The sequence below is a fragment of the Mya arenaria genome, chromosome 5 (genome assembly GCF_026914265.1).
Source record: "Mya arenaria isolate MELC-2E11 chromosome 5, ASM2691426v1".
Taxonomy (NCBI): domain Eukaryota; kingdom Metazoa; phylum Mollusca; class Bivalvia; order Myida; family Myidae; genus Mya; species Mya arenaria.
Genome location: NC_069126.1, coordinates 49,421,407 through 49,448,895, shown reverse-complemented (window position 1 = coordinate 49,448,895; position 27,489 = coordinate 49,421,407). Strand labels below are relative to the sequence as shown.

At 34.4% G+C, this 27,489-nt stretch overlaps 1 protein-coding gene across 2 annotated transcripts; it reads left to right on the top strand.

The window, feature by feature from the left end:
• The first annotated feature begins 1,355 nt into the window (after positions 1-1,355).
• On the top strand, positions 1,356-27,273 carry LOC128234599 (uncharacterized). Of its 2 annotated transcripts, XM_052948909.1 has the most exons (9): positions 1,357-1,444; positions 1,560-1,610; positions 7,282-7,433; positions 8,492-8,547; positions 10,129-10,300; positions 11,237-11,335; positions 14,773-14,828; positions 16,288-16,450; positions 23,985-27,273. In XM_052948909.1, the coding sequence occupies exons 2-9, from the start codon at positions 1,561-1,563 to the stop codon at positions 25,112-25,114; spliced, it is 1,878 nt and encodes a 625-aa protein (XP_052804869.1). In that variant the 5' UTR covers positions 1,357-1,444; position 1,560; the 3' UTR covers positions 25,115-27,273. The 2 variants fall into 2 exon arrangements, with proteins under 2 accessions (XP_052804870.1, XP_052804869.1); XM_052948910.1 differs by having other exon boundaries at positions 1,356-1,610; positions 16,288-16,426.
• The last annotated feature ends 216 nt before the right edge of the window (positions 27,274-27,489 follow it).

Sequence of the window (27,489 nt, the reverse complement as noted above, 5' to 3'; positions counted from 1 at the left end):
GCCAATTTCAACGTTGACTTTTAGACATTATTTGCATAGCTTATATAGGTACATTGTAGGAATTTAAAACCAAAAATATTTTCTAAAGCTGGTTGACTCTTCTTTACAACGATTCTAAAATTGATTAAACTCGTAAAGAATTAAAAAAAGTTAGACCCTAGGGTCGTGTTATCATACGTTTTTTTTGTATTGCTCAACGTCAATGTACTAAGTGACAGGCCGGGTCGAACTCGTATGGATGAAGGGAAAACGTAACACAAGCTTTGAATGAAAATAGGGCATTTATTAATGCCATAAACGTGTTTTTACGAAATATCGTAAAATAAAACATAAGTGTCAATAGCATGTACACGTATAAAAACATTTCCCGAAAATACATATCTGGGTGGAAAAACCGACATAAAATGTTTTTACGAAATATCGTAAAATAAAACATAAGTGTCAATAGCACATGTGCCTGACAAAACTGGTGAAGAGAAACAAAAAACTAACAATACATATGGTAAGAAAACATGAAAAAACATGGGGTTAAACGATGTGGTCACAATTAAATGTGACATGAAAAACAGTTAGATAAGCTCATTTCTCGATCTTGTAAACTGACAGATATTTAAACGGAAGGTGGTGGGGATGGTGGTGGTGTATTATATGAAAACTAAAATAAAATGCCGAGGCTTTCGCCCACGCTAAAAATATATCAGTAATGGCTACAACGTATCGCGATTGGCTATTCAGAGCCACATGAGATAAAACTCAAAGGTGATTGGCTGAGGCAATAATTTATGCAGGATGTTGACAGGGTTAAATACCACTAAATTAATGTTTGAACAATTCCATAAATAATTTTATGTTTGCATAAAATTTCATTTATGTATTGCTCAACGTCAAGGTACTAAGTGACAGGCCGGGTCGAACTCGTATGGATGAAGGGAAAACGTAACACAAGCTTTGAATGAAAATAGGGCATTTATTAATGCCATAAAAGTTTTTTTTACGAAATATCGTTAAATAAAACATAAGTGTCAATAGCATGTGTATAAAAACATTTCCCGAAATACATATCTGGGTGGAAAAACCGCCACAAGGGGTCGTGTTTTCATACGTTTATATCTCTGTGCGATATTACGCGATTTTCAACGATGACTTTAAAATAATATTAGCATATTTTTTACTCTAGGAATTAAAAACCAAAAACATTTTCTACAAGCTAGTTCTTTCTTCTTTACAACGATACCAAAATTTATTAAATTGGTAAAGAATTTAAAAAGCTAGACCCTAGGGTCGTGTTTTCCATACCAATGCCTCTGTAGAGGCCTTATAGGGCCGTATTTTATACATTCACTTGGTGGCTCATTTCCGGAAATGAGTCACAAATTAGTATCTAAGAAAGCTAGTCGATATTTTGGAAGCAGTCGAGTATTTATACAACTTCAAGCAGAATCAGGTGATTTCGTGTCCATTTTACTATTTTTATGTTGTTAGATCTAACAGCGCTTACACTTTATTTGTACTTTATTATTTTTTGATATTGTTTCAGTTATTTTTTGATATTGTTTCAGCATGGGTCGCAACAAGATGTCTCACGGGACATCAGAGATATCATGTCTCAGGTAAAAAACCTTTATGAAATGATACATTTATTATCCTCCGCTAAAAATCCCCCGCCGAAAGTCAAAAGAGAATTTGTAATAGTAGGAATTTGTGTGTGTGCGTGTGTGTAGGGGTGGGGGTAGTCTAAAATAATGGACTTATTATAAGGGATTCTTCCAATCCCTGAAGTCTAAACGGGTTTGTGCAAAAACGGGTTTTGAAAAATATTGAAAGTGTATTTAGAGAAGTATTTTTTGTTTGAAATAGATAATACAGGTTTATATTCATATTTTAACATGTAAGTGCAAAGATATTTTGCACAAAACAAGCATTAAATGTTTTTAATCACCTTTCCAATAAAAGGAAACTTGACTGACACAGACAACAAATATGCCAAGCAAAACAATTCGACCCAATCGTAATAACTCGGCCATCGTCTCCAAGCTTCGAGGTTGTCCTCGTTAATACAATTGTAACAACTCGGCCATGGCCGAAGTGTTCGGGTGGTTTTAAAACTGTGAACCACAGCCTTGCAGGTGCCCTTCATGTATATATCGTTTTGTTTTGACATTATGAGATGAAGAAACAACACATCAAACTCATAATTAAACATTGGATATTTATTTTTTGTGAACGGAACTTATATTATACTGGTTGGGAAGCAGTTTCCGACGGTTTTTATACATTTTTTTTTTGTTGTGTTTAAATACCTACTTAAATTGTTCACATTTGAGATAACTACAGCTCAAGCTGCTATTGTCGATATATTTTTCACATGTGTGATGTCACATATAGAGTATCTAATAGCGGCGCAAAGAAGGTACTTACACTGTTCTGATTAGCTTGTGATGAGAAGCAGTTTCCGACAAATCAAATGCCCGGCAGATTTGAGGTGCCTATTGTGTGTTTTTATTATCCGTTTATTTAATATACTAAATATAAGACCTTAAGAAGAGAAATATTATTTAATTTTTCAGCATTTACGAAAAATTTAAATCTTAAAATATACGACAGTCAATTCATACTCGAAATCAGGCAGACACTGAATATCAATGATATTTTGATTCATTTCTAATAGAAACTTGTGTTTGTAAACATTTAAGTGAATGTGGGTCAAAACATTAAGCATGACACCACGCAGTGTTCACAAATATGAACACAATGATCATCAGTTTTATAAGTCAAGTTAGAAAAACCTTGTAGCTATTCAAAGATATGGAAATTAGGTTCACACGCATGCGCAATACGCTGTGCGTACTGATCCCCCATGTGCAAGTTTTTCTTACAAAATGAAAAATAAACATTAAACAGTACATAATAATAATAATTTTACTTACGTGTCTCGGTAGGAATTTCAACTTTTGATTGCCTATAAAGTTGAATTGCAATACCTTCTTTATGAAGATCTAAAGAAAGTATGCGAAAAAGCGCTTTGTTGGAAACTGCTTCTCAACCAGTATATTAAAAAAATTATCGGGTAATATTTCTTTTTTTTATAATATTTTATAGACGCAATATGCTTTAACCCGGAATCCCTGATCGGAAAAACCACCCACTGTTGGTACAAAACAATTTGTACGTGAAGGGTTTGCCATATCACAAATCGTAAAAAATCCGTCAACGTACAAATATTTGGACTAGGGTAGGAGGGTTGGGGGGAATCTTTTCCGGGGTATAACTTATAAAGTCTTTGAGGAATTGACTTTAATCTTAATATACAGATATATCTCATTGAGAAAAAGTGCATTGCACTGAAACCATAACCATGAGTGCAGTATTTTTTAACTCACCTTAGCCGTAGCCTGAGGGTGAGCTATAAGGATCGATGAATGTCCGTTGTCCGTCGTCTGTCGTCCTTTTGAGGGGGGTGGGGCTAAGGTCAAGGTCACTGTTACTAAAAATAGGAAAATGGTTTCTGCCCAATAACTTTAGTTAGCATTGATAGATATTAACGAAACTTGTTGTGTAAGTTGCTTATGTGAAGAGCTAGCATGGGATTGCTTTTGAGAGGGGAGGGGCTAAGGTCAAGGTCACTATGACTTAAAATAGAAAAATGGTCAAGGTCACTGTTACTTAAAATAGAAAAATGGTTTCCGCCCAATAACTTTAGTTAGGATTGACAGATATTGATGAAACTTAGTGTGTAGGTAGCTTATGTGAAGAGCTTGCTTGGGATTGCTTTTGAGGGGGGTGGGGCTAAGGTCGCCTGTTACTAAAAATAGAAAAATGGTTTCTGCCCAATAACTTTAGTTAGGATTGATAGCTATTGACGAAAGTTGGTGTGTAGGTAGCTTATGTGAAGAGCTAGCTTGGGATTGCTTTTGAGTGGGCAGGGGCTAAGGTCAAGGTCACTATAGGGTCGGGTAACCCGAACCAAATGTATTTTTTTTAGGCCTTGCTAAAAATAGAAAAATGGTGTCCGCCCAATAACCTTAGTTAGGATTGACAGATATTGATGAAACTTGGTGTGTAGGTAGCATGTGAAGAGCTAGCTTGGGATTGCTTTTGAGTGGGGAGGGGCTACGGTCAGTGTCACTGTAACTTGAAATAGAAAAATGTTTTTTGCCAAATAACTTTTGATAGCATTGATAAATATTGATTAAACTTGGTGTGTGGGTAGCTTAAGTAAAGAGCTAGCTTGGGATTGCTTTTGAGGGGGGTGAGGCTAAGGTCAAGGTCACTGTTACTAAAAATTTAAAAATGGTGTCAGCCCAATAGTGATGTTCCGATGATCAATTATAATCGAAAATGGATTGGTTGGGCCTGAAATCGGCGACAATGGATAGTATTTGGTTATAATCGATTATCAAAAAAAAATAATAATAAAAAAAAAAAATAATTAGTAAGTGTTCAGATGTTATCTTTAACAAAATGGCTGATGAAAGCCACAATGAGCAAAAAAATGAACTATTTTTTATACAACAACACTTAGAGTGGAACCGATCATCGATAGTAAAATTGCAACCGATTCCCAACACTACCGCCCAATAACTTTAGTTAGCATTGATAGATATTGATAAAACTTGGTATGTAGGTAGCTTATGTACAGAGCTAGCTTGGGATTGCTTTTGAGGGGGGTGAAGCTAAGGTCAAGGTCACTGTTACTAAAAATAGAAAAATGGTTTCTGTCCAATAACTTTAGTTAGGATTGATAGATATTGACGAAATTTTGTGTGTAAGTACTAGTAGCTTATGTGAAGAGCAAGCTTGGATTTTCTTTTGAGGGGGTGGGGTCAAGGTCACTGTTACTAAAATAGAAAAATGGTTTCTGCCCAATAACTTTAGTTAGCATTGATAGATATTGATGAAACTTAGAGCGAAGGTAGTTTATGTAAAGAGCTAGCTTGGGAGGTGGGGTCAAGGTCACTGTTCCTAAAAATAGAAAAATGTTTTTCTGCCCAACAACTTAGTTAGAATTGATGGATTGTGATGAATCTTAGTGTGAATATAGCTTATATGAAGCTGCAGATTGAACTTGCTCATACAACAAATTAATTGGCTATAATTTCTGATTGCCCATAACAAAAACCTGGTTTCGTCGCATTGCGGCGCTTCTAGTTTTATTTATTGCCCTTTGTTAATTTTCATACTTGTTTTTGTTTGGAGAATGACTTAAAGAATTTTTAAGGTATTGACTTCAAACAACATATTCAGATATCTCATTGAGGAGAAGTGCAGTGCACTGAAACCATAACTCGACCAAAAAAATAAAAATAAAAGTACCCAAAGGTCATTAATTTTTATTTTAGCTCAGAATATTGTTTAATAAAGCGTGTTTCATGTTTTCATTCTATTCAGTTACTTCATAGATACTTGAACAGCTGTTTTTTTTCCTACACTTAAGAAACATAATTATTATGTACAAGTTTGACTTATTTCTACAGATATTTGACTTGAAATATGGTGACTTCAGTGTCCCACCAACCTATAAAATCTGTAGAAGCAGAGTAATTTGATACCACAACATTAGATTTGGAAGCCTTTAGTTACATGTAGATAATTTAAATCGGTTATTCAGGAAATAACAAAAAAAGCAATAGGATGGGTTCACAGTAGGCTGCTAATATAGGGTTTAATATATTAGAAACTTTAACCTGCTAAACTTTGAGTATATATATGTGAAAACTTCTGATTTAGGAAAGGAATTTACATAAGTTTTTAGTAACTTGTTTTCCAATCCTTATTATTTGTATTGTTGTTAAAATACCTTGTATATGTAAATTTGAAATAAATACTGTTTAAACTAAAACTTCTGATTTAACGGATAAATTTGCATCTACATCTGATGATTCGGCACCTACTAAGGTACTGAGGACACACCCACTGCGATCATTAAGACAGAAATTATTGTGTATTCCTGTTAGTGTTAAAGACCATCTTTCATCATCTGGCCTTTCAGTCCATTTTAGGAAAAACAGCTAGACGTTTTGAGAAAATTTGTGTTGTGAAATGTGCCATTTTGAAAAAAAAAATCGTTTTACATAAAAAAAGGGAAATTTTACAGTTTAAAGAACAAGCATTCTGTCTCCTGCAAATGAGGGAATTATTTAAAGAGTTGTTTCTTTTCCCTCTCAAAATAGCTGAACTGTCTGAAATATCAATCTGTGTGAATATAATGCACCAGTCAATTGTTACAACGGCCCCCCCCCCCCCCCCCCCAGGTCTGGAGAATAGCGGGGACTTTGACTTTCGATCCAGCCAACCCCGGCTAAATCCTTGCTCTGCGGGGATGAACTGATGGTAAAAACCCCGCCAAATGCCCCCGCACCCAAGGGACCTTAGGTTAGGCCCATTCCCCGCTATATTTTGCGTGAAGACAAAACCACCGCATTCACCCGGCACTGCGGGGCCACCTGAAAGGTAAAAACTCTGCCCATTTCCCCGGCTATCCCCGGGTATACCCCCTGACCTAGGGGGGATCATGGCTACAATTGACTGGTGTATCTATAAATACATTGTATCTATTGCAATAACTCATGACAGTTAGTATTGCATACTGATCTCTGAATTCAATAATCCCCAAAGCTTTACATCACACAATTCTTTAGGATGTTGAATGAACCATTACAGGTAAAAATACTTTTGAAAAGATTTTTTTTACTTTTGATCAAGATTTTCAACAATAAAAGGAGTTTGATGCTGATTATGATAACTATCATATTGAGACAAATGGATGTTCTATTAATGTATTGAAAAGAATTGTGTCTAAAATGTTATATTACATTATACATGCATGTTTATAATTTTGGGGAACATCTATGAGATATAAACCACAAAGGAGGATATTGAATCTTGCCAGTGTATTTTGCCACCCTTTTGTGCATCTGGCCAGGGCCTTTGGATTTGTGAAAATACATGTAGCGACAAAATGCATGAAATTGTTAATTTTCAATACTATATTTCTAACAAGGAAACAAAGGAAAGATATTTTAAGATACAGGATTTGAAGAACTCTAAGAGATTTGGATTGCATTTAAACATAATAGTACTACTGTTATAAGCTGGATTGTGAATTTTGAGTTCAATTTTTGTAAGAAATAGTATACTTTTTTGAATTGAAAATAGGGCCAAATTTCGTCCCCATTTTTAGTAAAATAGAAACTCTTCTCACCTATTATAATATCAGTTTTTATGATATCAGTGTTTTAGCCTTATGGAATGTAACTGCAATGTAGATTTCACTTGATACAGGAAAAAGCTTGAAGAGAGAGAAAAGGAGATTACCGAAAAGGATGAGGAGCTTGCCAAGAAGGATGAGGAGCTTGCCAAGAAGGATGAGGAGCTTGCCAAGAAGGATGAGGAGATTGCTAAGATGAAACAGGAGCTGGCCGAGAGTGAAAGAAGTAAAGTTTTCCTATGAACAGTTTTTACTTTTTAGGTTTTTTTTTTATTTTTGCTTTTCTGATTCACAAGAAAAGGTTGACATTGTGTTTGTCATTGCATATGCCTAAAGATAGGACAATGGTTTCCCCCAATAAATGAATGTAAAATTGATGGATAGTGATGAATGTTGGTGTGTAGGCTGCTTTAGATTGCTTTTGAGGGAGGTGGGTAAAGGTCAGGTCAGGGTCACTGTTGCTAAAAATATTAAAATGGTTTCATCCAAATAAATTAAGTAAGAATTGATGGAGAGTGATGAAAGTTGGTGTGTAGGTAGCTTATGTGAAGAGCTAGCTTGGGATTGCTTTTGTGGGGGTGGGAGTCAAGGTCAATGTCACTATTACTGAAGATAGAAATGGTTTCTGCCCAATAACTTCAGTAAGAATTAATGGATAATGATGAAAGTTGGTGTGTAGGTTGCTTTTGATGGGGACAGGGTCAATGGCATGGTCGCTGTTACTAAAAATAGAAAATGGTTTCTGCCAAATGAAGTAAGAATTGATGGATAGTGATGACATGTAGCTTATGTGAAGAGCTAGCTTGAGAATGCTTTTGAGGAAGGTGGGGTGGAGGTCAAGGCCACTGTGTCTTAAAGTACAGCAATGGTTCCCATCCAATAACTTAATTTAGAATTGGTTGATGGTAATGGAAGTTTGTGTGTACGTAGTTTGTGTCAAGTGCCAGCTAGGATTTGCTCTGGTGGGGGTGGGGGTCAAGGCTTCCGCCCAATAACTGGTTTCATCGCATTGCAGTGTATTTAGTTTTTCTAATATCATTATAACGACTACATTTAAGAACAAAGTGATTCTCATCTTCAAGCACATTGCACAAATGACATTTTTTCTGTATACATGGTGAAAACTGGCTTATCTGAAATAAACAGAAGTCCATGAATGTTAACTTTATTACAAAAAAACAAGCCTAATATGTTTAAATGGCTAAGTTGTTTGTTGTGTTTGTGTGTGTTTTTCTTTCTCAGAATATCTGTATCTTAGACTAAGTTGCTTTTTTTCTGTTTTAGAGATCAACAAGTTATGTGAGCAGAATGAACTACTCAGAAAAAAAGTTTTTACGAAGGTATTTATAAACATTAAATGTGTTTAAGTAAGGTTTCATTGCAGTGATTTTTTTGCTTGCAATTTACGGTACTGCCTTTGAAAGCTGATTTCCCATGCAAGAAAGTGTCCCTTTTTGCCCAAATGATTTCTTATGTGTTTTACACCTTTTTTTGTGAAGGAATACAAAAAAATGCATTTTTTGAAAGAACAAACAAGACCAGAAAATAGTACTTAGTTTTGATTCAGAATGTCATATTCAACTCGGGTGGATTTTTGAAGATAATATATTGGAGTCACCTTGTGGTCAGTCAGTCGGCTTGTTTGTCGGTATATTGCAATTGGATGGAATTTACTTAAACTTCATAAGATGGTTAAGTACAATGAGAGCAAGTGCAGTGTACAAGAACCATAGCTCTATTTCAACTATTTACAGAGTAATTGTCCTTTGTTACTTTCTTCTTGTCTGGAGCATAACTTGAAAACTAATGGATGGAATTTTAATAAACTTCAGGGTTTTTTTCGAGCACAATAAGAGGATTAGTGTAGTGTATAAGAACCATAACTATATTTTAGCTGTCACTTTTTCTTGTCTGGAGCATAACTTGAAAACTAAAGGATGGAATGAAATTAAACTTTGTACAATGGTTAAGCACAATGAGAGTAAATTCAGTGTACCGTCTATAATCGTATGCCATTGTTTTTACTCGTTTATAAAGGCAAAGCGTATTTAGTTAAACTTCAAGGTTTTCGATTATTTCAAGTTTTCTTCCGGAAAATGATCAGCCAATTATGGAAACCATTATCTATTTTTAACTGAGTTGAATAAATTGACTGAATTGAGTTCACTGAATTAGACGGAATGAGTTTCCAATTCTCGTTTTTCTTCATTATGAGTCCCTTTTAAATTAATTGCGTGTTCTGCCTTCTGCGTATTTACGCAAATATGCACCTTGTAACTCAGCATTCCATGCATATTTCATTCAATTGTCCAAATAATCCTGAAAACATGGCGCTGAGGGGGGCATTATGTTTGACAAACATCTCTTGTTCTAGGTATTTAATTATCACATTACTTACTTGAAAATGCTTTTGTAAAAATAGTTAGTAAATAAATTTCTTTCTTTTTTTTGTGTTTGGTGGTCATAACAGAATATTTTTTCCCAGCTGACTTTGCCTTGGACAACAAAAGTGCTTAACCTTTCAATGCAAAAATATCGAAAGGATAGTTTTACTGATTCAGTTTACTTTAACCATAATGTATTTTACCATGATTGTGAAGGAAGCTATAATAGCTTAAACTAAGTCACTCTCTTTGGCACGATGTTGTGAGAGAGTGTGATCTTGTGTTGTGGGGGGAACCAGAGTACCCGGAGTAAACCCACTTGTCCGGCTTGGTGACCACTAACCAAATTCACATGCGCCCAGGCTGGGAATCAAACCCGGGTCGCCTTGGTGGGTAGCGAGTGCACTAACCACTGCACAAACCCAACAACCAGTTACTGTTTGAAGACTATTTCCCTGGTTAATCTCTATATATCACATATAGCATATATATTAAAAGTTAGCATAATTATTTTGACTAATTGTTACTTGTTTTTAGGGTGCCAGTGATTATCAACCCACAGTTGACGTGATGCTGAATGATGTTACAGCGAGTGAAGCAGCAAATGTTATAGACACTCATGGACAATGTTTAGGTGCAAAAGGTGGCTCTAATACCCTAGCACACTCTTCTTCTGATGAGCCATTGACCACAGAATATGATATTTATGGTAGCTTCAATTTTATTTATAATTTTTATTACACCTGCATAATTTTGCAGATATAATTAAATAGGTATCATACTGTCCAGCGACTACACAAATTCATTCTACTTTCTAACTTATTTGTTAGTTATCCAATCATAAGTTAACCAAACTTGATTAAAATGTTAACCCAGATCCCTCAATTTACTCAATAGAGTTATAGCCCTTGAATTATATAAAATGACTAGATTCACTTTGTCTGATCTCAAAACTGCATTACCTATCCAATCATTGAATCTTAACCAGATTTATTGACAATGTTAATTTTCATACTTTTTTGACTGAGTTTGATAAACAGCCAAATTTCAAAATCAACTAAAATGGTCTGGGCCCAGTGTTTCAAGCACAACAAGTTTAGTAAATTAAGGCCACAGTTAAGATGGCTTCATTTTTTTTTGGAATTCTAGCCCCTATTCAACTTAAAATTTGTAAAAAAAAACAATAGTGTTAAAACAGTTTGGTACACATGTTCAACACCACAAAACAGAGATCTAGTTTGACTTTTTGTACAAACTGCTCATGTTTGAGGGAGATAAAGCCCCTGTTCCACTGGAGTATGATTGATTTTGAAAAGCAGATATGTCACTTAATCTCACTTTATCGGCCGCAATTTGTTTACATCACACCTGCTAATGTTATTAATAGTCATAAGTTACCTAAGTTCCCTCATGTATTTCTAGTAAGATATGCAACAGCATGAATATTAACAAAGAAGTTGTGGCTAATATTTAAAGTGCAGAGATATATCGAAATAGTTACTTCTTTGTTACAATTAAGAAATACAATTCTATCAAAGACACAAAATCATTGCAAGATTTACATAGAATATCATTACATTTTATTAATTGATTTAACACTTACATACAATATTAAATGCATTACTTGAAAAAATGTCTTATTCAGAACGCTCAGAACCAAAGAGATTCTGCAAAAGTGACGAACAGGAAGATTGCGAGTCTGATACTGTACCTGATGACTGGGAAGAGCGATGCGAAGAGCCAGGTAAACTAAAAGTATCTGGGGTTTTTGCTCTCGAAGATTGGCATATCAAAATCCAGGCTCTCCAGCCCTCTAGTTTTTCCTAGTTTTCCTATTTTTTTTAAAGTGCTCCTAGATTTTCCTAGTTTTTCTAAAATGCTCGTAGTATTCCTTGTTTTTCATTTGCAGCATTATGTCTGAAATATTGTGTTTTCATTGTGTTTTGAAGATTTTCTTGCTTAAAACAAATTGAATGTAGAGATATTCAGCTGACCTGCCTATGCTACTGGCAGTAGTGGTTTCGTGTCACTCGTACATAGTTTGGCCTTCACCCATGGTGATTTAAGGTTAGACTATGCTGAAGTGAAGCCAAACAGAAGCAAATTTACAGTCAGCTAAACACTTATATGTAAGGTAATTGGACTGTTACAGTGGTCGAAATTAACACAAGCCCGCAAGCCTTGCACTGGTAAAATGTCTTCCGGGCTTGCTCAAATTCTGAATTTTATATAGCAGGGCTCGTTCAAAAATTTGATGACAAGCTATAGTATATGAGTTCAGGCTTGTTCATCCAAAAGTCTAATTTCAATGATTGCTGTAAAGCAGTATTAAGGTAATACTTTATCTAATAATACATCCCAAGTTTTTGTCTCAGTATTCCTAGTTTGTTCTTAGTTTTCTGCTTGAAAAATTCCTAGTTTTCTCCTAGTTTTTTCAGATGTATTGCTGGAGAGCCTGAGAATCACACCATCCCTCAATGCAACTGGTTTTCGATATCTGGTCTGTAATTTTGTTATGCAGGGAGAAAATTTAAAATTACTTGGCACATGTGTTTGATACACAAGACCCACTTCCCCAATTCAAAGGTCAACGTCACACTTACAGACTTATTATGGAATGCTGCATATTACATGCATATACAGTAACGTTGGGGATGACCCGGGCTGTTATTTTGTCATTCACTGAGAGATGTGGAAATAAAATATAAGAATTTGGTAAAACCAAGCATAAAGTAATTCAATTTTCAATAGCGTAACAAACATTTTTTGTCAACTTCTGTCATACTTGTTTAGCTCACCTGAGCACTGATGGGACTGTCCATCATTCAATGTCCTTAGCCATAAGGCCCCCATGTATGGGGAGAAATATTGTATTTGTCCTGTCTGTCCATCAATCAGTCAATCGGTAACCTTGTGTGTACATCACACTTCAATTCCACTTGATAACTATAGAACACGTGGATTCAGGAACTTCATACTTAGTATGCAGTTTGGTCATGATCTGTAGATGACCCCTATTGATTTTTAGATCAGAAGTTCAAAGTTCAAGGTTGCGGTGACCTTGAGGTGAATAAAACGGTTTCAGCTCAATAACTTTAAATCCTTTGGGTGCAGAAATTTCATAATTGGTATGCAAGTGGTCCAGGAACTTCATACTTGTAATTATGTTGATTATGACTTGTAGATGATGCATATTAGTTTTAAGATCAGTAGGTCAAAGGTCAAGGTTGCGGTGATCTTCAGGTGAAAAATGATATGTCAGATGTCACCTTAAGCTAAAAAATGGTTTCAGCCCAATCACTACAGAACATTTGCACCCAGGAACTTCATACCTGTTATGCCATAAACTGTTGGTCATGACTTTAAGTAATGACCCCTATTGATTTTGAGATTTTGATCTTATTTTATTTAGTAGATGTTCACTATTGAATAGAGGGTGGATAGGCCAAACTTCAAGGTCACTGTTGGTTCTAAAATGATTTAAGAGAAATGTTCCTAAGATGGCCCTTTTTCAAATTCCTTCAAGCCATGCTGGTTCATAAATAACTTGTCTGGTAGGTGTGGGGCTAGTTTTCATGATATGACCATACGGAAAACTTTGAAAATATTCTCCTTTGAAACCGGTCGCCATATTTTAGAATAATTTCACAGAAATTTGCTTACGGTGGCCCTTTTCCAAATGCCTTCAAGCCATGTTAGGGCGTAGAGAATTGGCCAACAATGAGAGCTAGTTATCCCTATATAACAATATGGAAAACTTTGCCAGATTTCAAAATATTTTTTAATAAAAACATGGCCAAGGCAAACAGATCTTTTCTTTAAAATTTTTGCGTTTTATCATTATTATGAACATTAATTTGATGTTTCATGTTTGTTCGATGTCTGCCCCTATAAAATGTGAACTATACTATGAAATGTAATTATACATGTTTGTACTATGCTCTTATGTGGTAAAATGCGTTGAAATTGTGGTTGAGATTTGACTTAAGAATTATTGTGATATTTGAGCCAGTAATAGACAAAAATTGTTGATCTGAGACAGGTGAAGAAATCTTCAAACAAAGGGCGAAAGCATTTCACCTAAATGAAGCATTTCAAAACATCTGAATAACATGTAATGCTAGTTAATGTTGGCCATAATTTAAAACACTTTAAGATCTGAACTTGGTTATATATAGTTTTAGTTTATTTCAAATACATTAGGTAGTATTTCCATGTGTATAAGCAGTAAAACATGCAAGATCCTCCAAATATCAAGTTTTACAATTTGCAAATTTAACAATTATAAGTTAATAATGCAAAACATATTACATATCAAATTAAGCTAGGGAGAGGATATACCTTCAATATAAATAATTCTCCATAATTATGATTATTAATCCTTTTCTTAAATCTATAGCCTTAAACATATGTATTACATCGCTAGTTTCCTATTTACATTGATACTTATAGAGGAGAATAATTTTACAAATGTTACCATATTATGTCGGACGTAATAATTCCTATATACATGTATGTATGTTTTTCTAATGTTAGTATAAAGTTCACATTAAACATGCACTCTTACTCCCAAATAACATTTACCACAATTGATAGAAATGTTTTAATATACCAAAAAGGATGAATTAATGTAAAAAACAATGGGTTATGAAGGATACTGAGTTTAATTTAAAAGAAAGGTGCAGAAAAAGTGCAGAAAAATACAGTATTTCTACCTTAGAAATGGTAGTAGATCGCAGTAAATCTTTTAGCATTCACCATTCATTTAATATATTTGCATTAACAGCTATTTAATACACGGTAACAAACTTGTTATCAGCAATTAATATTTTCCATAAATGCATCAATTAGTAAGTACATGTAGTTAAATTTTTATCACTACAAATTAATGTTTGTTATGCATGTGTATGTATTGATTTTGAATAAGTGTCACTTTAAAGAACAATATGATACTCTTCATCGAGCACATAACACATAATTATGACATTTTCTTTCTGTATTGTAACAGAATACTGACCAAAAAAAACTACTAAAATAACCAGAAGTCCATGAATGTTAAATTAATTAAGAATAATATGTGTAATATATTTACGCGGGCAAGTTATTTGTTGTGTTTGTGTGTTTTCTTCTTCTTCAGAAACTCTGTACCTAAGATTTAAGTTTCTTATTTTTCTCTTTCAGAGTCCAAAAACTTAATGGAGCAGGATGAATTGCTCAGAAAAAATGTTCATTCCCAGGTATTTATAAACATTAAATGTGTTTAAGTAAGGGTCCATTGCAGTGATTTTTCTCCTTACAATTTACTGCCTTTTAAATCTGTTTTCCTCAGATGATTTTTTTCCGATTTCGCCAAACTTCCCAATGTGTAATAACACCATTTCTGTCAAGGCAAACAAAAATAATGTATTTCTTGAAAAAAATGTGATCCTTATACACAAAGCCAGCTCTTACACAGTACATAAAAGGAGTAAAAACATGTATATTTGATATTATAGCATAAAAAGATATCTTTGATGTGGCATGATTTTGCATTCCCTCTTTAAAGTTTTCCCAGTTTGGAACTTACAGATGATGGAAGAAATTCCCCAAAAATCACTGCATCGAAAATTATAAAAGAAAACACTAGAATTTCATATTTATTCCATGTATAGAAGTTTTAGAATAAACAAGATTCCTGTAGACTTTTAGAGAAAGTTTTTGAGGACTTTTGAAGTTAAAAAACATTCTCTGTTGGTATATAAGGACAACCTTCCCTGATCATTTGACTTTGGGTAATATTCAAAACCTTCATATAAGTTTCCAAGTGCTTAAACATTTGGTAAATCTTGGATTTACTTTAATTATTCTGTGAGGATTACCTGTTTACCCTTTAATGATGAAAATGTTCTGAAAATGTTGTTTGATTTATATAGTGCTCGTGTTGTGTGTTCAATATTTCATGAAGATTTAATTAGGGCCTTGCAAAAATGTGTGTCGGTTCTATAGTAATCATCCTGTCCATCTGTCTGTTCATCCACATTTTTTATGTTTCTTTTGTTTATAACTTATAAGTGGTTCAAGATATCATATTCTTTTTTGTGACAAGATTTGTAACTTATGCTTAAATATTGGTAAATTTATGGCCCTTTGTATACTTAGAAATTAATACAATTTTATGGTTTTGTTAAAAACTTGAAAATCTGTTCAAGATACAAATTCAAACTTTCTTTACTTGTAAACAGTAATAATATTCTCTTAAATATTGTCACATTTATGGCTCTTTGTATATGACATTTTATGGTTTTGTTAGTAACTTAAAAACCATTCAAGTTGTTAAAACTTGACTTGCTCACAGTAATGATACACTCTTGTATATCATTCAAGTACTGTCATCTCAACATGAATTTAAGTAACATGAATACCTTTTATCAAGTCATGTTTTCGATGCTTAACAGATAGAGTCTTAGTTTTATACCTAATAACCGTACAATGGCTTAAAATTTGCACCCCTTATCAAATGTGCTATAATTTTGGGCCCTAATGACTCTTGTAATGGCTCTAGTTTAGTGAACAATCAGAAATACCAGGATCAGTGAAGATATTTTGTGAACTTTTGGACATTATTTTTTATTCTATGTATCTCTACATACCACAAGAAAGCATACATATTAAAAATAGATATATTTTGACTAATTGTTACAATGCTCTTGTTTTTAGGGTGCCAGTAGTTCTCAACGTACAGTAGATGTGTTTTTGAATGAAGCTACAGCGAGTGATGAACCAAATTTCACAGAGCCTCGTGTAGAATGTTTAGGTGCAGACAGTGGCTCTAAACCCAAGGCACATTCTCCTTCTGGTGAGCCATTGCACACACAGGATGGTAATTATAGTAGATAATATTTCGCACATAATTATAGGGACCATGTTGTCCAGCGTCGTAACATTTCATTCTGTTCTCTGACTGATTTTTAGCTCTACTGGCCAAAGGCCAGAAGAGCGAGCTTATGCGATGGTATTGTGAACATAGTATGTGTGTCCGTGCGTCTGTAAACAATTGCAGTCTTCAGTTTTTTAGCTCTACTGGCCAAAGGCCAGAAGAGCTTATGCGATGGTAATGTGTACGTAGTATGTGCGTCTGTGCGTCTGTAAACAATTGCTTGTGAACACGATACAGTCTTCAGTCTTCATTTTGATTGTATCTCGATGAAACTTGTACAGTATCTAGATATCCATTAGAGCTCGGTTCCTTTCGAAAACCAGCCAGATCCGCCCATGCATGCCTAGATTATGGCCCTTGATAGTATAAAAAAATGCTATTGTGTAATCACTAGCTTGTGAACACGATACAGTCTTCAGTTTTGATTGTATCTCGATATCCATTAGAGCTCGGTTCCTTTCGAAAACCAGCCAGATCCGACCATGCATGCTTAGATTATGGGCCTTGAAAGTATTAAAAAATCAGTTCGTCTGTAAACAATTGCTTGTGAACATGATACAGTCTTCAGTTTTGATTGTATCTCAATGAAACTTGTACAGTAGTTAGATAACCATTAGAACTCGGTTCCTTTTGAAAACCAGCCAGATTTGCACATGCATGCCTGGATAATGGGTCTTGAAAGTATAAAAAATGCTATTTTAAGCTATGTCTATTGTTAGCCAAGACTACATGAGCGAAGTCTATTTTTAGCCAAGTGTACATGTAAATTCGCAATTGCTTGTGAAGGTTTGTTCAAATTATGCCCCTAATACTACCCCCCCCCCCCGGATATTGTCCCGCAAGTGATTGTTCAAATTATGCCCCTTGGGTCAAAACTGGCACTGCCTTGGGTGTCACAATTTTCCTAGAGACTTATTTAAACATTTGAAATAATGCCCCTTGGGCAAAAGCTGGCCCCACCCCTTTTGACTTACTTATTAATTTTTAAAGCTACAGTAATGAAATTTTGGCACATATTAAAATAGTTCATGCAACTAATCTGCTTACAACACTTCCTGTCCTCAGATGTTGAACATGCAGAGTTTTCAGCTAACCAAAACACTTAAAGTGAACTATATATTTGTTGCCTATTACTCAAACGTACATGCTCTGGATTGAAAATGACCACAAGAGCCATGCCAGTAGAGCATAGGCCCTTTTGGGCCTCTTGTATTGTATCTCGATAAAACTTGTACAGTATATAGATATCCATCAGAGCTTGGTTTCTTTCGAAAAACATGTGAAGTCAAGTCTAGGATGAAAAGGAGACAACGTGCTTTTTTGGTTCTGCAGGTGATTTTGTGAAGTACTTTGCCTTGTTCTTGTTGAATGGCCATGCAAAGGCCATTTTTTTTAAGCTCTATTGGCCAAAATGTCTGTAGTTCTCGCATTCATCTAAACAAAATTGGTTATGAATGTTTGTTCAAATTATGCTCCCGGGGTCATTACTGGCCACGCCCCAGGGCTCACAGGTTTGGTATACCTCAATTGGAAAATGTTTGAAAATCTTTTTGTGTGTTCACGCATCCATCTAAGAACAATTGCTTGTGAATACAATTGCTTGTGAATGTTTGTTCAAATTATGCCCCTGGGGTCATTACTGGCCATCCCTTGGTGTTCACAGGTTTGGTTGACTTAAATTGGGAATGTTTGATTTTTTTTTTGTCTGAACCAGCTATGCAGACACTTCCTATTTTGAATAAGGCATAATTTAGTGGTCTGCTACCATGGATGTTCAGATTATGCCCCTGGGGTCAAAACTGGCACTGCCGCAGGGGTCACAAGTTTTCTAGAGACTGATTTAAGAAATATTTTCAAAATCTTCTTGTTTCAAACCACAAATGTCATACCTTTGATATTTGTTGTGGAGCATAATATGATGACAGCTAGCAAAACAGTTGAAATTATGTTCCTGGGGCCAAAGCTGGCCCCACCCCTTGACCTTTTTTATTTTTAAAGCTACAGCAATGATATTTAGACCATGCGTACAGTTTTGCAAATGAGCATCAATGTTGTCCTTGGATGACCTTGAAATTTGACCTTTTGACCAACTTTTTTATTTTTAAAGCTACAGAAATGTAATTTTGACCATGAGTACAGTTTTGAAAGCATTTTTTTTTTTGTTGTTGAACTTTACTTGGCACATATCAAAATAGTTCATGCAACTAATCTGCTTACAACACTCTCTGTCCACAGATGTTGAAAGTGCAACATTTTTAGGTAACCCAAACACAAAACATGAACTACTAATATATGTCTGTTGCCTTTTACCCATACATTCATGCTCTGGATTGAAAATGACCACAAGAGCCATGCTAGTAGAGCATAGGCCCTTATGGGCCTCTTGTTCCGTTATTCAATCTTTACCAAACTTGGTAAAAATTTAATGGATAGCCAGCCTGATCCCACAATTAACTTAAAAGCTATAACCCTTGAATTATAAAAAGTGACCTGATGCACTTTGTCCGATCTCAAAACTGCATTTCCTATCCAATCTTTACAGATTTGGTAACAAAGTTAATTGGCATACTATCTTGACTCAGTTAGATTAACAGCCAAATTGCATTATTAACTCGAGTTTTCTGGGCCCGGTTTTTCAAGAACTAAAGGTCAAAGTTACACTGGCTCTATAATAATTTAATGAGAAAGATGAACTGCTAACTGGAAACCAACCTTAAAAAACATCAACTTCAGTTACAAAACACTATTTTTTGAGGGAGTTGTAAATAGCCTTTTTCAACTAAGAATTTGTTAATACTATGGTGCCTGGACAATAACACAAAAAAGGGTTTAAATGATTTTTGTCACATGTTTAACACCATGAAGTACATGTTAAGTTTGACTTTAGTTACAAACAACTAATTTTTGACAGTAATGGCCATTTTTCAAATTTGATGAAAATATGGTGTAATTAATCATTAATCATTATGGAATGCTGCAGATAGAGAATTGTTGGTTATGTCAAGGCTGTAACTTTGTCATTCACAAAAAGATGATATGTCACAGTCAAGACCCACTACCATTAACTTCATCACTCCCCAAATTTGAGGTCAACCATCACGGGGTTTAGTATATGCTTATAGTTTTTTGTTAGCTCTTTTTTTATGTAGACATAGGGGAAATGGATAATCCATTAAATTGGATGGCACTTCGGGGGCTTTCGTCACTGACTGTTTTATTTCTGAAATTGTGATTTTTATGATTTAAAGGGACTTGTTCACAGATTGTATGTTGGCAACATCATGTTTTTATTTGTTTAAATTGAGTTTTTCTACTTACTTTCATTAACAAACAGCAACTGACGGATACAATTGAACATAATTTTGTAAATCCAACCCTATAGAAGTAGTAGTACATACATTTTTTAGCAAAACAAATCAAATTCTGTCATATTTTTGAATTATAGTTAACATAAAGCTTTTTACTTTTGCGGATATTTTATTCTGCGTTAAGTTTTCATTTTATGTAATAAAATCTAGAGTTTTTATCCAATGGTTATCAAACTTATCCAGACTATTTGTCGGTATGTTATCTTGAATACATATGAATATGGGTCATCTCGGGTCAAAAACAAGGTCACTAGGTCAAATCTTTAGAAGAAATATTTCACGGTAATAAATTCAACAATTTTTATCAAATCTCGATGAAACATGGCCAGAATGCTGGTCTACATTATATCTTGCATATTTTTCAATATGAGTCAACCCAGGTCAAAATTTAGGTCACTAGGTTAAATCTTAGGAAAAATATTTTCACGTCATAAATTCAACTTTATTTTTTCATATCTTGATGAAACTTGGTCAGAATATTTGTCTGCATATTATCTTGCTTATTTTTTATATCGGTCATCCCGGGTCAAATTCTAGGTCACTAGGTTAAATCTAAGGAAAATCTTTCCATGTCATAAATTCAACAATTTTTGTCAAATCTTTATGAATCGTGGTCAGAATATTTGTCTGCATAATATCTTGCTTATTTTTTATATCGTCATCCCGGGTCAAATTCTAGATCACTAGGTCTAATCATAGAAACATCTTTTCACGTCATAAATTCAACAATTTTCGTCAAATCTTTATGAAACTTGGTCAAAATATTTGTCTGCATACTATCTTAAAAGTTCTTTAATATGGGTCATCCTCGGTCAAAATCTAGGTTACAAGGTCAAACTCATGAGAAAGAATTTTACGGACATAAAAATTCATTAACTTTTGTCAAATCTTTATGAAACTTGGTCAGAATATATGTCTACATGTTGTCTTAAACATTTTTGAACATGGGTCACATCAGATCAAAAACTAGGTACCTAGGTCAAATCTTAGGAAATATTTTCCCAATGTCATAATTTTTTTATATGCTTACCAAAGGTTATCAATATCAGTCAACAACTAAATTCATTTGCTACTTTATAAACACACATCCCAATCATGAATTTCATATCTAACCATATCTTTCAAAAATTTAAATTTTAATTAACTTTAAATAGATTTGTGTTCATGAAATCTTAGATGATAGAGTGTGTCATTTAGGGTCAAAAACTAGGTCTCTGGGACAGATCTTATTGAAAAGCTGATGTATTTATAAAATGTTCATTTTTCCTCACACAAATGGAATAGTGTCTGTTGATCAGGTTTTTTGTATGAAGGATATCTCTGATTAGTATAAATATAGGTCTTTTTGGTTAAAAATACTAGGTCACTAACTCAAATCCTAGGTTTGCAAAATTGCATCGTCAATTAAAAAATCCTGCTTTAATGCGGCATTGGCGTCTTGTAAGTAATAAAATGTTTATATCTAAGGTTTAAACTAGGCCTTAAAGCACTATTTGCAAAGAGTACGAAAATGAACTCGCAGAATAAACAAGAGCGGTCACAGACAGCTATATCCCCCGCCTCATGGGGGCATTTTTTGTAACGAAAGCCAATCAATGGTAAGGGTAGTTTCTCAGGAACATAAGAAATGCGTAAAATTAAGAAAGGGCAATAACGCTTTCAAAAAAGGTCAACTTGCAAAAGCCCGACAATATGCGCTGCTTCACTTTATGATGATCAATCTGTGAAAGTTTGGTATAAATCACATGAAAAACGTAAGAGGAGTTGCAAAGAAACCAATTTTAAATGTAAAATAAGCAAAGGGCAATAACTCTTTCAAAAATGGTCAAATCGCAAAAGCCAGGCAATATGCGCTGCTTCACTTTATGATCATCAATCTGTGAAAGTTTGGTAGAAATCGCATAAAAAACGTAAGAGGAGTTGCGAAGAAACCAATTTAAATGTAAAATAAGCAAAGGGCAATAACTCTTTCAAAAGTGGTCAAATCAGGAAAGCCCGACAATATGCGCTGCTTCACTTTATGATCAACAATCTGTGAAAGTTTGGTAGAAATCGCATGAGAAATGTAAGAGGAGATGCAAAGAAATGAATGTGGGACGGACGGACGGACGCACACACGCACGCACACACACACGTGTAAGAGGAGATGCAAAGAAATGAATGTGGGACGGACAGACGCACACACACACACACACACACACACACACGCGCACGCACGCACGCACGCACACACACACACGCACGCACGGAATCGCGCCTTCCATTACTATATCCCCTCGCCTTTTCAATATAATTGTAGAGTCAACAAACCTTTTAAACGTCACATTTATAACTGTATCTTAATGACATTTGGTCAGAATGTTTATATTAGTAATCCCTTAGACAAGTTTAAATCTAGGTCAATTGTGGTCAAAAACTAGGTCATTAGGTCAAATCATAGGAAAGGCTTGTTAGCACTCTAGAGGTTACATTTATGACTGTATGTTCATGAAACTGAGACAGAATAATAATATTGAATAGTTCTAGGCCAGGTTCGTATCTGGGTCATGTGCGGTCAAAAACTAGGTCACCAGGTCAAATTAAAGGAAAAGCTTGTTAACACTCTAGAGGTCACAATTATAAAGGTTTCTTCATGAAAGTTGGTTAGAATGTTAACATTAATTATCTCTAAGTCAAGTTTAAAACTGGGTCATGTGCGGTCAAAAACTAGGTCATAAGGTCAAATCATAGGAAAAACTTGTAAGCACTTTAGAGGTCACATTTATGACTGTATCATCGGGATTCTATGTCAGAATGTTTATATTGATTACCTCTAACCCAAGTTCGAAGCTGGGTCATGTGCAGGCAAAAACTTGGTCACCAGATCAAATTTAAGAAAAAGCTTGTTAACACTCTAGAGGTCACATTTATAACTGTATCTTAATGACAGTTTGTCAGAATGTTTATATTTGTGATCTCTAAGTCAAGTTTAAATCTAGGTCAATTGTGGTCCAAAACTAGGTCATTGGGTCAAATAATAGGAAAAGCTTGTTAGCACTCTTAAGAGGTGATATTTATGACTGTTTGTTCATGAAACTTAGTCAGAATGTTTATATTGATTAGCTTTAGGCCAAGTTAGATTCTGGATCATATGCGGTCAAAAACTAGGTCACCAGATCAAATTTAAGGAAAAGCTTGTTAACACTCTAGAGGTCACATTTATGAATGTTTCTTTATGAATGTTGGTCATAATGTTTATATATATAGTCCCTAAGTCAAGTTCAAATCTGGGTCAATTGTGGTCAAAAACAAGGTCATTCGGTCAAATCATAGGAAACGCTTGTTAGCACTCTGGAGGTAACATTTATGACTGTATGTTCATGAAACTTAGACAGATTTGTTTTTATTGAATAGCTCTAGGCCAGGTTCGAATCTGGGTCATGTGCGGTCAAAAACTAGGTCACCAGGTCAAATTAAAGGAAAAGCTTGTTAACACTCTAGAGGTCACATTTATAAAGATTTCTTCATGAAAGTTGGTCAGAATGTTTAAATTGATAATCTCTAAGTCAAGTTCAAATCTGGGTCATGTGCGGTCAAAATCTAGGTCATTAGGTCAAATCATAGGAAAAACTTGTTAGCACTCTAAAGAGGTCACATTTATGTCTGTATGTCTATGAAACTTAGTCAGAGTGTTTATATTGATTAGCTCAAGACCAAGTTTGAATCTGGGTCATGTGCGGTCAAAGCTAGGTCACCAGGTCAAATAAAAGGAAAAGTATTTTAACACTCTAGAGGCCACATTTATGACCATATGTTCATGGAACTTGATCAGAATGTTATTGTTGATGATCTTTATTGGATCAGGTGAGCGATTCAGGGCTTTCAGGGCCCTCTTGTTTTAAATATTAGAGCACATTATCAAATATTCACGTTTAAAGGGTTACATTGTTAACTTAAACAAAGTTCTGAACATTTGGGCTTGTTGTTGTGTAATAATGCACCCTAGGTTTACAATAACTATATATTTAAACCTCGATTCTTAAATGTGTCCGAATTCTTATTTATGTCGATGATAACAATGTCAGGTATGATATTAATCTATGTATCTATGTTTACTTTATGGTATGCAGTTGAAGATGCAGACATTTCCCATCTCCAAACTAGCTGTGCCAACGATGATGAGCCTTGTACCTCACCAGAAGCTAAGGCAACTACAAACAAAACTAGTAGGCCATCAATACCTACACCAGCAGCTATTGAAAACATTTTTGGGCCTTCACAAACACTTGATTCTTGTTACCAAGAACTGCCGAAGGATTGGGGGAAGGATTGGCTGCCCCGAAGAGTGCCAGATGTGTTTTCTATCAAACGGTTCATGAACTTAAAGCTTCCATTCTATTATGTTGTTTATTTGATAGCTTCTTTGCTTCAGTTGTTAGGGAAAGTTCATGTCAAAGGAATTTTGATAAATAGTTTTAGTGTGGAGAATATACGCCTGTTCAAGATTGGTGGACGTTTAGTACTGAAGATTTCTGACCCAAACATGCAAGCTACATCGATGCCCCTGGATCTGTCAAACCCTATGTTAGAAAGGTGTCAGTCAGACTTAATTCATACTGTTAAATTTTGTTCGGAGATCATTACAAACTATAAAGGAAGCAAGGCAGTTACCGGTAAGGACCTTGATATCTATTTGGGTGTATTTCAGATATTTAAAACAGATGGTATTTACTCTAAATGCAATGCATTCATAAATTATTTTATTCTTATAAGCACTAACATGAAAGAGTTGCATCCCCTGCTTAAAGAATACGTTAAGAACCCAAACTTTACATTTCTATATGAGGGCAGAAACCTGCACCTGTTCAAGGAAACAGAGCATTCCTGTATGCATTGCATATTGAGGATTATCTCCCAAGATATCAAAATGGCACCTCTTAATGACATTGAATACCTACGAAATAATACCGTATTTGGTATAACAGACTGGAAACTTCATCTTGATGAGCATCTGGTCAAAGATTTTGAAATGGGGGAGAAAGCCAAGTATTCTGGTAAGAAAGTGACAAATTTATTTAAATTCTGCAAAAACGTTCTGAGCCATTTGATAGAGCGAAGGAACCAATATGACGATTTCAGTATTACATTACATAGGCTAGGTATTCATAATGATATAGACTTCATGAATTACATAGAAAGCAAAATCCCGAAACTGCCATTTCATGTTTTTTCTGGGATTTATATGTACAAAAGAAAGTGACAAACTTGGCCATTGACTAGAAGCTGTCTAAACAAATCAGAATATTCTTTCAGTAGCCCTTTAAATCCTTAAAAGATGTACGTGTCATTAAATTACCCATGGCGTTAAATATAGATTTTGTTTTGATGTTGGATTAATGTTAGCTTAAAATCCCTGATAGTAAAGAGGTTTACAACCAAATTGAAATATAGATCACAATTTATTTTCATAATAAATCAATAGAATTTTCTACTTGTGAGTAAAATGAATGGAATCAATAGTTATGACCGTCGTGAAGTATAGGGCAGAACAAATGATTTAACGTGTTATATGCGAAATTGCGCTGGTCATTTGAGTGTAAAGGTCATGTGGTATTTGAGTAAGGGTGGTTGATTATATTGGCAACTCGGGTTCAGGTCTGACTTCTCACAGTGACCATTGATTTTATTCAAATTTGAAAAATATTTATAGACATGATTGAAATTTGTTTCTCACATGCATGCATACATGTCTGGATGGATTCCGTACTTCCTATATTCTGAGGAATGAATTAGGGGTTATCTGTTTTAGTTAAGCCCTACGTGCATCGCTACGTTAACACGTTTCATCCACTCAACTGGGTGTTTTTCGTGGGCGGCTGTCATTCCTATGAAGGATATATGATGAAACCTGTATCACCATTGTAATTATTAAGAGGCGCAATTTCGACACAGAATTAATTTTTAACTATTTGTAACTATTGACGCCTAGTAGTGTACAGGTTTGATCAGGGCATGTGCCGGATGGGCCGGCAGAATTCAGACTTAATGGATAGAAGAGAGAAAAGAAAAGAGCAGTATGTTCGAACTTTTACAGTGTTTAAGTATTTATGTTGAGTGTATGTTTGTTGTTTGTATGTCTTTATATAAGCCACTCTGCTCCAACATGTTCCAAAATAAATCAACGTCTTGCCCACTGCAAACATGTGTTTGCTTTTGAGTGAATATTAATAATGATTTCAAATTCACTTTATCAGCATTGAACTCAAGTGTTGATGATCGTGCTTCTGTCAAAATCAACTCCTTTGCCATTACTTGTGATTAAAAAATAATGAAATCAAAATGTAATATTTTTTAATTTGCGCTTTCTTTTTTGAATTTGTACCATAGCTGTTGGGGAGCATACATCATTTACAATGATAGCCTATTATTATTTATTTTTTAATGACTATTGATATATATGCCATCAATGACCTAGTTTATGTTGCTGTGTTTGTATGGATTATAGTTAAGTTAGTTGTATATGAATGAAGTAGTTATGATTGCAGGCAATGCTTTAAGTTTTGTTGATTTTTCATTTTATTCATTCATTGTTATATTTGTTCATGTTTTTTTTCATGTTTTTATTTATATGTGTTTGTACCATTGTAAATATTTGTAAATATTGTGTTTTTCATCATGGGCCATATATGGCTTATTGTATATGAAATATACCTTCTCTATAAATTATTTAAAATCACATGACACAAATCCTCTCGACATTGAAATAAAGTGTTGATTATTAGGCTTCTGTCCACAACCAATTCCTTTGCCATTTGTGTAACATGTAGTTAAAAAAAACATAATTGAGAAGTAATATTGTCTCATTTTCCCAAAATTTTGTACCTTAATCTTTAATTAGTATTCATTGCTTCTAACATAGCCTTGTTAGTCATATTATTAAATATATTCAATCCATGTGCCATCATACATAGCGTTCCTGCATTCACATGTTTCATAGTTTTTAATGCATGATTATATAATAGTTCTAATGACTGCAAGCTATTAATTATGATCAATTTACCATTTTATTCATTTTACTTTTTTGACATTGTAATTATTGTTCATGTTTTTATATTGTTTCATTGATTTGTATTAAAAAGACTCTATTAAACTATTTTCTGTTTAGCTTTGATTAGCATTGTAACAGGAGCTAAAACTAGAATTCAACACATTTGAAAGTAAACTTTTATGATACAGGTGATCATCTTTAAAACCATTTCGATATTTAACTACTTTAAGTTGTATGTTTCATTATGTTTTTGTTTCAAACTTTGGTTTAAATATTCTTTGAAATCATGTATCTGCATATTACTGTAATAAACAATTTATTTTCAATATAGAAAATCATAGAATAAATCGTTGTTCATTATCTAAACACTGTTTGTTGTTGTGCTAATTGTACCCCCAATTAGAGAAGCAGTAGTTGCGCGTGTGACGTATTATCATGTTACATCACTAAATCTTGTGAAGCATGTAGCTACAAAAGGTATTGCATATACACTCCTGAAATTTCATAAGAATGCTGGTTGGCCTGACATTTCACTTGGTCTAACAAAAGTCAAGGCCCATGACTAAGTAAAAAAATGGAATGGTTTA

Coding starts and splice junctions, on each gene's coding strand:
- LOC128234599 (XM_052948909.1), top strand. CDS start 1,561: ATGGGTCGCAACAAGATGTCTCACGGGACATCAGAGATATCATGTCTC. Junction 1,611..7,281: donor TCAGAGATATCATGTCTCAG/GTAAAAAACCTT, acceptor CACTTGATACAG/GAAAAAGCTTGAAGAGAGAG. Junction 10,301..11,236: donor CACAGAATATGATATTTATG/GTAGCTTCAATT, acceptor TGTCTTATTCAG/AACGCTCAGAACCAAAGAGA.